This window comes from Balaenoptera borealis (assembly GCF_965194805.1).
Source record: "Balaenoptera borealis genome assembly, chromosome: 6".
NCBI classification, from domain to species: Eukaryota; Metazoa; Chordata; class Mammalia; order Artiodactyla; family Balaenopteridae; genus Balaenoptera; species Balaenoptera borealis.
This window is the reverse complement of record NC_138863.1, coordinates 837,316-849,929: the sequence shown is the minus strand read 5'-3', so window position 1 is coordinate 849,929 and position 12,614 is coordinate 837,316. Positions and strand designations below refer to the sequence as shown.

Below are 12,614 nucleotides of genomic sequence, written 5' to 3'. Positions count from 1 at the left end.
GGACGCCAGCGGCTCTGCTGGGCTGCCACCCTGGGCTGGGCCTGGCTCCTCCTGCAGGGAGTCTTGGCTGCATTTATTCTACCCACCTGCTGACTCAGAAGCTGAGGAGGCTCCCCAGTGAGGACCCCTTGGTTACGTGTGTGGAGACCAAGCATCGGGGCCCTCAGGTGTAGACGGGCAGAGGAAATACTTATTCCAAAAGGATCAGGAATGGACATGTCCTCAGTGTGTGCGTATGTGTGTTTATACACGTGGAGCATATATATTTTCTAAAGTGAGTCTTTCCAGGAGCTAAGCCAGAGTCAGCAAACTGTGGCCCTAGGCCAAATCTGGCCCACCGCTTCTTTTGTAAATAAAGTTTTATTAGCACACAGCCACACCCTTGTAACCGCCTTCTCACCACCACAGCAGGGCTGAGTAGTTTTAACACAGCCTGTAGGTCTGCCAAGTCTGAAATGTTGGCGCTCTGGTCCCATAAGAAAAACGCTGGGGCCCCCTGAGCCCAGCCAGATGCACCAGGCTGGGCATCCTTCGGGGATGGAGTGGGAGGGGCAGCTGGAGAGCAGAGGACCGCTTGCCAAGATCTGTTTTTCACGGACTGGACTTTGTTGGCTCCTCCTCTCCCGCCGAGGGTTCAACACCCCAGCTGCCAAGCCTTCACGTGCAGGACGAGCATTGATAACGGTCTGGTAACAACGACAAACAGCCAAAGGCAGCAGGTAGAGCAGAAACCCATCGACCAGGCTCACCTCCTGGGCGCCCCCGTGTCCTCCGCTGCCCATCGTCAGTGCAGGGCCTGCTGGGAAATGCTCCGGGCACTGACCGCGGCCAGTGCGGCCCTGGGGCACAAGGCGGCGGGCTGGGTGAGGACCATGGCCTCCCACCCACTGCTGGTGGCCCCCCCAGAAGCCCTGAGTAAGCCCCTGTCCCTCCCCAGCCGGCTTCTGCTGGGGCCCGGCCCCTCTAACCTGACCCCTCGCGTCATGGCGGCCGGGGGGCGGCAGACAATAGGACACATGCACGAGGAGATGTTCCAGGTAGGCCACTGAGACACAGCGGTCAGTGCCCTGAGTGGCCTCCTCCCTGGGGTGGGAGCAGGGGAGGCGGTGACCTGCATGTCCACTGCCCGCAGATCATGGACGAGATCAAGCAAGGCATCCAGTACGTGTTCCAGACCCGGAACCCCCTCACGCTGGCCATCAGCGGCTCGGGGCACTGCGCACTGGAGGCCGCCCTGTTCAACCTCCTGGAGCCGGGGGACTCCTTCCTGGTCGGGGTCAACGGCATCTGGGGGCAGCGGGCCCAGGACATCGGGGAGCGCATCGGTAAGAGACGGTGTGGGCGTGGGGTGCGGCCCTTCGCTCCATCCTTCCCCAGAGGCCTCCCTCCTCCGGCACGAAGCCCGGAAGCCCCCCTCTCCAGGTACCAACCTCGGGCCCTGAGCACTTACCCCCCTTGGAGGCCCTTCACACATCCACCTGCCCGCCAGCCTGCTGTCTCCTCCAAGTGGGCGTCGGGATGCTCGAGGGGCCCCCATCCCCCTGGTCTCCCGGAGTTTGGGGAGCAGCTGTTTCCGGAGCCCGTGGTGGGGACGGCACTGCAGGGGCTCCTCTTGGTCTCAGCACGAACCCAGAGCGTCCCCGCAGCTGTCTGAGGTCCCCAGGGGCCACCTCCACTCTGTCACAGGACAAGGTTTCAGAAGCTGACATCCCCCCCTCAAAATCTCAGAAACAGCTCTGTTTCTAGAGCTGCAAAATACGGAGGTATGGACAGGGTTTCCACTTCCAGAGTAAAATTTACTAAAGGGAGAGACAGAAGTCGAAAGCCCGAGGGTGCATTGGGTTTAATGATTGACCGCGGGTTTGGAAGCATCGCGGAACCCCTGCCTGGTCAGCTCCACACATGGCCACACTCGGTCCAGGTTAATGGACAACCCCCGACAGCCCGAGGGCATCCTGACCCCTCACCGGGGCCCCTCCAGTGCACACGCTGGTTTTCAAGGGGAGCCCGGGTCGGGCAAGGTCCAGGACCCTGAGCGGACCTCGGCCACCCTCCTGGCCTGGGCAAGCCCCTCCCCTGCCTCCACCGCCCACCTCAGGCCCCTGAGGCTGGGATGGCCCTAGGGCCTCCCCGCCTCCTGCCTATGACACTGGGGGCCTGCTGTGCACGGGGGTGCAGGGCTTCAAGAGGCAGAGCAGGACAAGGGCCTGCCTCCCTGGAGCCCCAGGGCCCCAGAGCGGGCAACGCCGGCTCCTGCTTCCCGCGTGCATTCAATCCGTCACCCAGTCATCCGTCAAGTGCGCGGCCCCTCCGACGCCGCCCTCTGCTGGGAAGCTCCCGTCTGCTCAGCCCTGCACAGATGCTTCTCTACTTCCCGTGTGGAGAGCACTGCCAAGCACCGGGGTGCCCCGGCCTGGCTGGGCTCAGGGAAGGTGGGCTGGGGAGGCGGCAGTGGAGCTGGGGGAGCCGCTCTCATCCACGGCACCGCGGAACCTGGATTCGCCCAGCACACTCCGCCTTCCCCCTCCAGCAGCGGCTGGGGGCAGGCGTGGGCGGCCCTCACAGGGCCCACCTGCTCAGCCCGGCCTCTGGCCCCAGCACCGGCTCCCGCCCAGCGTGCGGGGCTGCTCACCACTCACTCTGCCCCCAGGAGCCCGCGTACACCCGATGATCAAGGACCCTGGAGGCCACTTCACGCTGCAGGAGGTGGAGGAGGTACGGGGGGTGCGCCGGCCCGGGGAGGGGGCCGGTCAGCTGGGGCGCCGGAGGGGTTGAGGGGCGTCCAGCTCCCGCTGCCCAGATGTGTGCTGTCCCTGGGGAGGGAATGTGTGGGGGCCCCCGCCAGGCGGAGGCCCCTTCCCCGCGCTGGCTCCACCCACGGCTGTAACCTCCGTCCCCTCAGGCCCTGGCCCAGCACAAGCCCGTGCTGCTGTTCCTGACTCAGGGGGAGTCATCCAGCGGCGTGCTGCAGCCCCTCGATGGCTACGGGGAGCTCTGCCACAGGTGAGCCTGTCCCCTCAGGTGGGCCTGTCCCTCAGGTGAGCCTGTCCCCACAGGTAGGCCTGTCCCTTCAGGTGAGCCTGTCCCCACAGGTGGGCCTGTCCCTCATGTGGGCTTCTTCCAGGGTGGCAGTGCTGGGGGCAGAGCCAAGCACAGCTCAGACCCAGTCTGAGGACAGGGTAGGAGTGTGGTGGGCTGCTGGCCGGTCCCCCCAGCCTCTGCCGTGTGACGGGGGTGCAGGTCCTCGGGGGTCCTCCTGGCCCTGGGCCGAGGCTGGATGGACCCTCCCATCTGAGAGCAGGGTCAGGTGTCCCCCCAGCGCCACTGCCCTCCTGGCCCATGACTAGGGTGGGCTCACACTGACCCTGCAGCCTCGGTGCCAGGGCCGCCCCGGCCTGCCCCCTCGCCCCGAAGTCCCAGAGCCCCCACGCAGCGCCGCGCTCTGCTGCCTTCCGCCAGCCTCCCGCCGCCGTGCCCGGGCTGCCCAGGGCCCTGCGTGGGGGCAGCTGGGATTCCCTCCCGGGACCAGCAGTCGTGCTCTGGACAGCTGACCGCAGGATGGAAGGAGAGACGCGCCACCGACAGGCAGGGTCACCCCGGCAGGGCTGCCATCCTCCACGGGGGCCTCGGGCCCACTGGGCACAGCCCAGCCAGGACCGCCTGGCGCCTGGAGTCTTGTCCAGTGAATCAAGCTCACAGATGTCACCTGGGCTACGGCTCCCATAGGTCCGCGTGGGATACTCTTTGTGCCTTTTTTAAAGAAAATGTGGAGGTGGAGGGAAGTCAGCGGTTTCAGCGGTTTCAGCTCAGGCTGTCTCTGGACTCTGTCCGCCCCCTGCTCTGGACCGCTGCCCTGTGGGCTGTCGGCAGAAGGAGGCGCAGCCTCGTGCTAGGCTGGTCCCTGGGCCCCACACGGCCCTTGGGCCTGAGCACTCAGCACCCAGCCAGCCCCCAGGGCGCAGACTGCCTGGCTGGCCCCATGAGCACCGGGCTCCGGCCGCCTGGGGCCCCCAGGGTGACGCTCGCTGTGCCGGGGGCTCACCCCGGCTCAGACACAGAGCTGGTCCCGGGGGGCTGAGAGCCCCGGGGGAGGCATCCTGTAGGAGGCGGGAGGTTCCCCCTGCTTCCCCGGTGGCCCTTCTGAAGGCTCGTAAGGCCCCTCCAGAAACCCCACCCAGGGGCAGAGTCTGAAGCCCCTCCTGCTCTCTGCTGCCCCTGCCCCCAGGTACCAGTGCCTGCTCCTGGTGGACTCGGTGGCCTCCCTGGGCGGGGTCCCCATCTACATGGACCAGCAGGGTAAGGGAGTGCCCCCCACCCCAGCCACCGGTGGCCCGAAGCGTCAGAAGCCCCGGCTGGGAGGCGTCCTGTGCCAGGGCCTGGTGTCCGCCAGCCGCACACCGGATTAGGCGCTGGTGTCCACAAGGCGTGGGAGGAGCACCAACTCCGCACAGGGCAGGGCACGCTCCGTAAACTGGCCACACCCCGTGTTTCTGCTGGGCATCGGGCCGGGACCGGGGGGAAGGCGGGAGGAAGGGACCCTCCAGGGGAGACATTTGGAGAGGCACTCAGAGCCTTGGAGGAGGGGTGGGGGCAGCGTCAGGGCCCCTGCCAATCAGGGCGAAGACCCCCCCAACGCCTGTCACACGCTGGGAGCGCCGCTGACATTGCCACTGCAGGCCAGCCCGGGGAAGCCTTCCAGGCCCCGCACCTCCTCGGGGAGCACAGCCTGGATCCACTCTGGGTGGTGCTGGGCCCGCGGCTGCCCGCCCCACGTGGCCTGGCCAATCAGGGCGAAGACCCCCCCCAACGCCTGTCACACGCCGGGAGCGCCGCTGACATTGTCACTGCAGGCCAGCCCGGGGAAGCCTTCCAGGCCCCGCACCTCCTCGGGGAGCACAGCCTGGATCCACTCTGGGTGGTGCTGGGCCCGCGGCTGCCCGCCCCACGTGGCCTGGCCCGCTTCTCGCTCTGCGGAGTGCTCTGCTCCGCGGGGTCCAGTGCTGAAGGGCGAGCCTTCTGGGCTGACCCCAACCACTGCTCTGAAAGGACAGGCGCACAGGGGGCCCTGGGCATGGGAGCAGGGGGGCAGTGCTGTCCCCGGGTTGCCCACCCTGGGCTCCAGGCTGGCCGCCCCCGCCGTGGAGGGAGAAGCCGGGCAAGGAGGCTCCAGCCTGAGGCCCAGGCCGCGGAACAGCAAGGCCAGGCTCAGGGCCTCTGGCCTTCACTGCCCCATCCCGGCCGCCGCGGGACCTTGTGGGTCAGCAGGCGTCAACCTAATGTCAACAAGGGTCCCTCGTGTTGCTGCTCCTGAGTATTCATCGCTTGTGTGAAAACACCCACTTCATCCCTTTCCTCTCGGGAGAACTTCGGGTCCGCCCAGTTTTAGGCTTTAGGAATGAACTGTAAAGAACGTTCCGGGTCCACCTGTCTGTGCACCTGGGCACGCAGTTCCCTCGGGTCCCCACCCTCAGGGAGTCAGAGGCGGGTGCAGGGCTTGGATGGAAACCCTGGCCTTTGTCCTGCCAGCTTTGGGCTTGACCACCGCCCTCTGCTGCTGCCCCATGATTTGAAAATCCCCTCAGGCTGTGTGGAAGGCGGGGGGGACGGGCACAGCCAGAAGTGAAGGAAAAACCCGTTTGCTCCTCCACGCTCCGCCGCCCCCCGCTCTCTCCCAGCGCTTCACCCCAGGCGTGTGGGCTTTCCACACCAAGCAGATGCTGACGGGGTGCCCTCCAGGTAGCTCAGCCCCCCTGCAATAGCGTCGGACCCCACAGGTTAAGGGTCTAGTCCTCCAACGCTGTCCCTCCCATTTCCGACACCAGTTGCTTGGTGGGTCCCAGGTTCCCGCAACTTCTGCTGGACCCTCAGGACCTGCGCTGGGCGGCCCCCCATGACCCCTCCCCCACGTGGGGCTCGGCCCCTGAGCACGTGCCCCTCCCCTCCACAGGCATCGACGTCTTATACTCGGGCTCCCAGAAGGTCCTGAACGCCCCTGCAGGCACCTCGCTCATCTCCTTCAGCGACAAGGCCAAGTGAGTGAGCCCTGCCCCCAGCCAGGGCTGGACAGGCAGCAAGGCCAGACGGCCCCGAGGAGGGAGGGACAGAGCAAGGGAGGGGACGGCTGCTCGGGCAGGCCGTGCTCTGCAACGCTCCCCCCAGCCTGGACAGGTGCCCGCCCTGGACAGGTGAGCCCATTGTCTGGGTTCCCCGGGAGCGGGGTGTCTGGGGCAGCCTGAGGGCCACGCGTGTGGCCGAGTGGCCTGGCCAGGCTGGCCTCCAGAAGGTGCTCCTTGTGGACCCGGGGCTTGTGTATGGGCTGCAGGGCCCAGCGTTCCAGCAGGTCCCTGGCCTCAAGCCCAGGATGGGGGGCAGGGCCAGCCCGCTGCTGCCCCCACCCTGGCTCAGCATCCAGGAGCCGACGCGGGAGCTGCTCCCCGGGCTGGGCACGGCCCCCTCACCCGCTGCAGCCTCAACACGCCCATGTCCCCGGTGTCCAGACCCTGAACCAGGCCTGGGTGGGCTGGGGGAGGGGATTGAGGACCGGCCCCAGCAGGCCATTACCGTGCGCTGCACCCAGGTGACGGAACAGAGAGGATGTGAGGTGAGATCTGGAGTTCTGTGTGGGTGTGCAAAGTCTGAGGGGCCTGGAGGCAGGTCAAGGAGGCATCTGGGTCTGAGTCCAGAGGTGAGACAGTGGCCCCCGTCTGTTCACGTCCATCTGGAGCTGTTGGAGAACACCTCTATTTAATGCTTCAAGATCAGCCAGCATCACCTGGGACCTGAGAGCAGAGAAGCCCACGGGGGGTGCAGGGGTTGGGGAGACCAGGGGGAAGGAAAGGAGAGAACAGGACGGGCCGGGTGGGGAGGAGAGGCCTGCCAGGGCAGCCTGGGGTTACCTGGCCCGGGGACGCGGCTCTTCCCAGGCTGCCCCAGAGGCCCCTCCGGCAGACCCCGGCTTCACAGTTTCTTCCCCAAGGCTGCACTTGCTTCTAGGAGAGGTGAGGCCTCATCTCTAGACTCCCAGCCTCAGTCTCCCCTCTGTCATTTTCTTATGGGTATACTATTTTTATTTTAATTACGTTTAAATTTCACCATTAAACACTGAGCATAAGTATATGCTGACCCTATGTTCAGATTTTTTTTTTTTTAAGTCTTTATTGAATTTGTTACAATATTGCTTCTGTTTTTATGTTTTGGTTTTTTGGCCACAAGGCATGTGGGATTTTAGTTCCCCAACCAGGGATCGAACCCACACCCCCTGCATTGGAAGGCAAAGTTTTAACCACTGGACCGCCAGGGAAATCCCCTATGTTCAGATTTTTGAAACAAAGATAAATGGGCAGATAAGGGAAGTGTGCAATAAATGTTGTACCATATATCAAACAATTAGAGAAAATCTCAGGGGTGATATAACTACGTGCCTTTATACATTAGGTATACATTTAGCATAAGCACCAGCCAGGTAACTGGAGGACTGAACAGAGAGGCCCTTGACTTCAGACTTGAGACAAACCAAGGGCTCTGCCCATGTATAAACACCATTGAATTCGGGAGGAGCAGTAGCAAACCAGGGTAGGTATTAAGGAACGGGCTCCTGCCAGCTGGGACTGTGGGCCAGTCTGCAGTGAGCGGAGCTGCCTGGAGCCTGGAAATGTTGCAGCTCAAGTCCCGGCCTGTAGGTTAGAACAGCAGTCTGGAGACTCCACGGTTAGTGCATTCTTCAAATTTTCCGGGTTTTCCAACAAGTTCCCAGGACGCTTTCCTCAAATAGTGTCCCCTCTGTCATTCTTATGTGTTTGAACTCACCACGCAGCAGACCCTCCGGTCCCCCTTCTCTGACCTGAGGAATGAGCTGGGCTGACTCCATGGGAATCAGCCCGTCCCGAGTGACAAGCGCACACCCTCGAGGCAGAGGCAGAGGCTGGGCCCCCCAGGGGCCTGAATACAGACACGGGGGTCCTGGGGGCCCCACCCATCTGGCTCACTTCTGAGCAATGGGGGGGGGGGCATTCAGGCTGATTCTCCTTCCCAGAAATAAGATCTACACTCGGAGGACCAAGCCCTTCTCCTTCTACCTGGACATCAAGTGGCTGGCCAACTTCTGGGGCTGTGAGGACAAGCCCAGGATGTGAGAGAGGGGGCGGGGCTGGGCAGGGAGGGAAGGGGTGGGTGGGGAGGGGGAGGGAGGTGCTAAGGGATGGGTGGGCTCCACCCTCATGCCCTCACACCCCAGCTGGGGCCCCGGGATTCACCACTGCCAGGCCTTCGATGCCCCCAACGGGGTCCCCCCCATTCCCCCCAGGCCCCCCAGGCATGGTCCCCACCGCCCTTTCCATGCGGCCCTCTCCTCCCAGAAGTCCCAGCGCATCTGCAAGCACTTTGGACCTGCCCTGACACATCTTCCCAATCCTGGGCTTGCTTTACCCATCTCTCAGAGGGAGGAGGGGACCAGGGGGCTCTCTGTGAGGTGGCTTTGACCTTAACCCGAGGCCCCTTACGTGACACACGTAGACAGGGACACCAGGAACTGTGCCCTACTCAGCGGGCACAGCAGGGCACTGGGGCTACAGGTGAGAGCCAGCGCCCGGTCTCCAGCCCATCAGCCTCCCCCCGCAGCCCGGCCAGTGCCCTGCTCTGAGCCAGGCTCTCCCCAGATCTGGCTGCAGGTCTGTAGCCCCCAAGCTGGACCGCGCTCCCCTGGGTGGGGGCCGACCCGTCGTCAGAGAGCCTGGGCCAGCTGGGGCTGGGAGAGACACAGTCACTGCCCTGGCCCCGCCCAGTGACCTGGCCACCCCCTCCTGTCTTCCAGATACCATCACACCACCCCCGTCATCAGCTTGTACAGCCTGAGGGAGAGCCTGGCCCATCTAGCAGAGCAGGTGAGCGGAGGGAGCAGCTGAGCGGCGTGGAGCTGGGACCCCGCGGGTGCTGAGGCTGGCGAGCCGCTGGGAGCCCCCCCCCCCCGGAGATTCCCGCAAGCTGACCGGGGGCAGGGGGTGAGAGGGATGCTGAGACTCGGAGAACTGCTGGTTGGTTTGCTGAGGGGCCCGCAGGAAGGGAGAGGTGCTGGGGGCCTTGCTGGAGAGTAGCCCTGAGTGGGGAGGGGGACAGGCTCTGGGCAGGCGTCAGGGAGGGGTGGGAGAGCCGGCTGCCTGCTGAGGGTAGAGGCCCCGGAGGACAGAGCCCTGAGGGCAGATGCGGTGATAGGGCAGGTGTGGACCCCCTTCCAACCCCTCGGTTCTCAGTGAAGCGCTAAGCGCGGGCCTGGCTGAGCAGAGGGGCCAGGTGGGAGGAAGAGAGGGCGGGCGGCCAGGAAGTGGAGCCAGAGGGCAGGGGGGTGGGGTGAGACCACCGCCAGAAGGCTGGGCTGTGCCCTCAGCCACTACCTGCTCCAGGGTGTGGGCAGGAGCCACGTGGGGACAGCTGGGTGTGACCACGACCAGGGTGGTGCCTTGGCCCAGTGCAAGGTCCACACTCTCGGGACCCAAGAGGCCAAGTGTGGCCCAGGCCAGGAAACACAGCCCCAGGACGGCCCCCAGGGGCCCTGCCAGCTGCCGGTCCAGAGGCCAGGGAGAGACCTGGGCCAAGGCCTGCCTCCAGCGAGGCTGCAGTGCTGCGCTGGCCACGTTTGCCCTCTGCGTCCACTCACGTCGCCACCGCCCCAGGGCTGGGCTAGACTCGAGGTGTCCCATGGGCTGGGTGGTCACCAACACCGGGCTGGCGTGCGCAGCCGAGAGAGAGGCCGGGAGCTGACGCTTGCGGGGGAGGGGGCTGGGCCACGGCTGTGAGCTGCGCAGGCAGGAGAGGCTGGACCCCCATGGAATTGGGACTGTGGGCTCAGCGGCTGGGAGGGCAGGAGGCAGCGTGTGGCCCAGAAGACTTTCTGCCCCCTGCCGGCCCCCCACCTCTGGCCAGGGCGTCCCCACCCCTCCCAGGGGCCTGGAGGACCCAACAACCAGCTGGGCTGCCACGTCCCTCTCCCAGACCCAGACTATTTCCACCGCCCTGAGGTAGCCCGGGCCCGGCCCCTGGGGCAGAGTCAGGGCCCTGAACCTGGGGCTCCAGCGGGCTCCCGAGGGGCTCAGAGCCCAGGCCAGGAGAGGAGCCCCTCCGCCAGCCAAAGTTGCCCCCCTGTGGATGCCAGCCAGTTTCTCCCTCTCTGTCCACCGAGGAGGGCCCCCAGCGCCCCCTGCCCACCCCACTGCCCTCTCCCCACCCAGGGCCTGGAGAACAGCTGGCAGCAGCACCGCGAGGCCTCAGAGTACCTGCACGGGCGCCTGCAGGGGCTGGGCCTGCAGCTCTTCGTGAAGGATCCGGTGAGGAGGGCAGGGGCAGAGGGCATCAGGTGGCGGTGGGGGGAGGGAGAGCTCCTCCCCAGCCCCCTTTAGGGATACGGCAGTTCTGGTGGGGGCAGGGATGGTCCTGGGGATGGGGGGGGCAGTCACCATCATTGTCACGGTTTCCTGGCCTCCGGATCTTAGGACATTTAATTGGATGCCTCCACCTCCCCCAGAGCCTCCCCACCTGGAGTAGTTATGGGTGATCCCTGAGCTGGAAGACGCCCATCGGCCTCCAGAACCCCAGCCAGACACCGTCCTGGAGGGGCTGGGGGTAGGGGCTCAGCTGAATAAGCCAGGTGCCCCGAGTTTGAGCGTGTGGCCTGTCAGAGAACAGACACAGGGAGGGGTCCCTGGAGGCTGGAAGCCCTGCCCTGAGCACCAGCCGGTGGGCGTGGCTCCTGGGGCGGTGGTGACCTCGCTCTCCTGGCGCCCTTTCTCCGTCCCCCACATGCACCCCTGCCCGCCCCTTTGGAGCCTGCGGCCGGGGCTGGGCAGGCCAGGGCAGGTGGGGCTGGCTGTGATGGCATGAGGTGGCTGAGCCCGGCCTGTCCTGCAGGCCATCCGACTGCCCACCGTCACCACCGTGGCCGCACCTGCGGGCTACGACTGGAGAGACCTTGTCAACTACGTCATGGACCACTTCAACATCGAGATCACGGGCGGCCTTGGGCCCTCGGTGGGGAAGGTAAGGGGGGGCCTGTGGTTCTGAGTGCTCCACACCCAGGCCGAGGTCAGCGGTCATCTGAGGACCCAGGACAGCAGGGCATCAGGAAGGGAACACCTTTCTCTGATCCCCGGGAACTGTACTGGGAGTGACCGAGGCCAAGTGTACCCTCCTGCCCCCTTCCTCCCGCACGGGGGACACCAGCTGGCTCTGCCCTGACCTCAGTCACAGCCAGGCAGGGCCCCAGACAGAGGCTGACGTCTGCGCCCCGCCCCTGCCCCAGGTGCTGCGGATCGGCCTGCTGGGCTGTAACGCCTCCCGGGAGAACGTGGACCGAGTGATCGGGGCCCTGCAGGAGGCCCTGCAGCGCTGCCCCCGGAACAAGCTGTGACCCGGCTGCCTGTCCCACGCCAACGCAGTCGACTGGGGGTGGGGGCCCAGGGGCAAGCAGACTCTGCAAGGGGGACAGGCCCCGGGGACAGGACAGCTGCTGACCCAGCCCAGGCGAAGGGGGGAGGGGCAGGGCTGGGCAGCTGCCCCCGCCCCCAGCGGCCCGTCCCCTCCGAGTGGAGCTTCCTGGATGTGGGCCATTTGGACCCTCAGCGCCTCCCCAATGAGCTGCCGTCCCCATAGGTCACTGGCCTGTGAATGTTCAATAAAGAAGCAGCTGGTCATCTGTCCTCACTGTGTGGGGCTGGGCTGCAGAGGATTCTGGCAGGAAGGCCCTCCGCTCCCTGACTGCAACTCTTGTCGCGGGGAGCTCAGGGAGCGGATCCTCGCCTGGGCCTCCCCAGGGCCTCCCCAGGGCTGGAGGACGGGGTGTGTGACCAAGTCAGCTGGGCCGGGGGCCCTGACACTGCACACTCTGGGACCAGATCTTGAACCTGCAAAACACATCCTCACGTACAACCTCCACGGAAGGCCCCCAGGGTCACGGGACAAGGGCACCAAGATGCCCAAGAGCAAACAGCCAGGACTTGAGCCCTGATGACTCAAGGGCACACCACAGGCACGCAGGCCACTGCAGGCGCTGAACGTCTGGGAGTTCGCAGCCCTGGGACCACTCTGCCCTCGAATGTGCAGCCGAGGGGGGCCCCCAGCCCCCAGCCCCCTCCCCCTCCTCTGCCTGGCTCCTCCTGACCCCCTGTCCCTTCGCTCCTGCCCCTCACTGGTCTCTGCCTATGCCAGGCTCCCTCGCCTCTCCTTCCTGGGAAGGGTCAGGCCAGGCCAGACCAGCCACAGCCACGTCCACACTTCCAGGTCCTCACCTGTCCTGAGAACCTCCAGGATGCAGGCCATTCCTCTCTCTGCTCGAGATGGGCACCCACACCCCATGCAGCCCTGTGTCTTTGGGGAGGGCTGGGGCTGGCCTGGCTCCACCCCGTCGCTCACCCAGCTGGGGGCCGGGCACAGCTTTGGGCACTGGGGTGGGGCTCTGAGCAGACCCGAGGCCCGCTGCCCCATGGTGCTCACAGCCACTGGGAGAGAGGGCACTCATAGGGTGACCCAGACACTGTCACACGGTAGCTGTGGCCAGCACAGGAGCTGAGAGGCCAGAGGGCCTGAAATCCCATTTTTAAAGTCCTATTTGTTCATGTGTTTCCTTCATG

General features: G+C 65.4%; 1 protein-coding gene across 1 annotated transcript; it reads left to right on the top strand.

Moving 5' to 3' along the window:
- The first annotated feature begins 683 nt into the window (after window positions 1-683).
- Window positions 684-11,684, top strand: AGXT (alanine--glyoxylate aminotransferase). Its single transcript, XM_082396964.1, has 11 exons — window positions 684-1,037; window positions 1,133-1,325; window positions 2,651-2,715; window positions 2,903-3,003; window positions 4,226-4,296; window positions 5,948-6,032; window positions 8,033-8,128; window positions 8,810-8,879; window positions 10,221-10,316; window positions 10,897-11,025; window positions 11,288-11,684. The coding sequence occupies exons 1-11, from the start codon at window positions 807-809 to the stop codon at window positions 11,393-11,395; spliced, it is 1,245 nt and encodes a 414-aa protein (XP_082253090.1). The 5' UTR covers window positions 684-806; the 3' UTR covers window positions 11,396-11,684.
- The last annotated feature ends 930 nt before the right edge of the window (window positions 11,685-12,614 follow it).